This window comes from Silene latifolia, chromosome 4, assembly GCF_048544455.1.
Source record: "Silene latifolia isolate original U9 population chromosome 4, ASM4854445v1, whole genome shotgun sequence".
Taxonomy (NCBI): Eukaryota; Viridiplantae; Streptophyta; class Magnoliopsida; order Caryophyllales; family Caryophyllaceae; genus Silene; species Silene latifolia.
In genome coordinates, this window is record NC_133529.1 from 83,893,840 (window position 1) to 83,895,660 (window position 1,821).

The 1,821-nt window shown below is 42.4% G+C and overlaps 1 protein-coding gene across 1 annotated transcript; it reads left to right on the forward strand.

Moving 5' to 3' along the window:
- The first annotated feature begins 269 nt into the window (after positions 1 to 269).
- Positions 270 to 1,469, forward strand: LOC141651703 (uncharacterized). The gene is made up of 4 exons (XM_074459401.1): positions 270 to 556; positions 779 to 953; positions 1,026 to 1,213; positions 1,400 to 1,469. Exons 1-4 carry the CDS (start codon positions 270 to 272, stop codon positions 1,467 to 1,469), a joined length of 720 nt encoding a protein of 239 aa, XP_074315502.1.
- Positions 1,470 to 1,821: the final 352 nt, after the last annotated feature.

Sequence of the window (1,821 nt, forward strand, 5' to 3'; positions counted from 1 at the left end):
ACAAGCTATATAAGGATTTAAGGAAGACGTTTTGGTGGCCCGGAATGAAGAAAGAGGTAGCGGAGGTCCTGACTAGATGTTTAACTTGCCAGAGAGTCAAAGGGTAGCAGCGGAGACCGCTAGGTAAGATTCAGTCACTTAAGGCACCCGAGTGGAAATGGGAGTTGATATCCATGGTGTTATTTGTGGGGTTACCGAGGAGTCAGTAGCGTAATAATATGATTTGGGTGATTGTCGATCGTCTGACAAAGTCAGCTCATTTTATTCCAATGAAAGATACTTGGAGTAAGATTCAGCCGGCTAATGGATACAGGAAGCTTGTGGTAAGACTACATGGGGTACCAAACAATATTGTGTCAGATAGAGATGCGAGGTTTATATCGCGGTTTTGTTCAGAGTTGCAGGATCTCATGGGAACTACTTTAAAGATGAGCACGTCATTTCATCTTGCGACAGATGGTCAAACTGAGAGGACCATCAAGCCCTTTAAAGATATGTTGCGAGCTTGTGTGATGGAGTTTCATGGAAGTTGGGAAGATCGACTTGATTTGATTGAGTTTTTATATAAAAACAACTATCACACGAGTATTGGAACGACACTGTTTGAGGCACTGTATGGGAGAAAGTGTAGGAGTCCGGTGTCTTGGGATGATACCGCAGAAGCTGTGGTTTTGGAACCGCAAATGGTATAAGATATGATTGAGCAAGTACATTTGATTCGACAAAAGATAAAGGCCGCCCAAGATCGGTAAAAGAGTTATACGAATCTGCATTGCAGGGATATTGATTTCCAGGTGGGTGACAAAGTTGTTTTGAAAGTCTCACTTATGCGTGGCGTTATAAGCTTTGGAAAGAGAGGGAAGTTGAGCCAGAACTTCATAAGGCCTTATGAGATTTTGGATCAGATAGGTGAAGTGGCTTATCGGCTAGCTTTGCCAGCATCAGTTGATCGGGTGCATAATGTGTTCCATGTGTCACAAATTCGAAAGTATGTGAGTGATCCGTCTCATGTGCTTGATGTGGAGAATATTGAGCTCGATCAAGCGGCTACTTATGTCGAAATGCCAATGGAAATATTGGATCGTAAGTTGCACAAAACAAGGAACGGTGAAACCATTTTGCTTAAGGTGTTATGTTCTAAGCATAACGTTGAAGAAGCTACATGGGAGCCGGAGGAGGCAATGAGGGAGCGTTATCCACATCTCTTTGATCGGTATGTTTGGTTAGGGGGTTGTAATCGTTTTCTTTTAAGGAGGTAGGAGATGATCGCATGTATTTTTGGGTAGTTTGGAGATCAGTTTTTGGTTTTGCCCGGGTTTTGTGGTCATAGTTTAGTTATGTTTTGGGGTATGGTTGGTGTTGTTTTCGAGTTGTCTGGGTAGTAGTCATGGTTTTACAGGTATGGGTGTGCACTTTGGGGACGAAGTTCGTTCTTAAGGAATAAAGACTTTTATACCACAGTTTTCTGAGTATAGTGAACTCGATCGAGTAGGCAGTACTTGACCGAGTGGGTCATCGAGTGTTTTGAGGCAGGCTACTGCCTTAGGTGCACTCGCCGAGTAAGTGAGACACTCGGTCGAGTAGGACGTACTCGGTGGAGTATATCTGGTACTCGACTGAGTGCCCGGTCTGACGAGTTATATTTTCCGCAATTTGATTAGAGTAATAAGGGAATTATAAATAATTCGATAATCATTTCGTTAATCAGTTTACTAAACCTAAAATATTTCTCTAAACCCTCCCTAATCACTCTAATCATCAAGCAAGCATAATTTAGCTTTAGTTGTCGGATTCCGTGTTCTGTGTCAATCGATTTGTAAG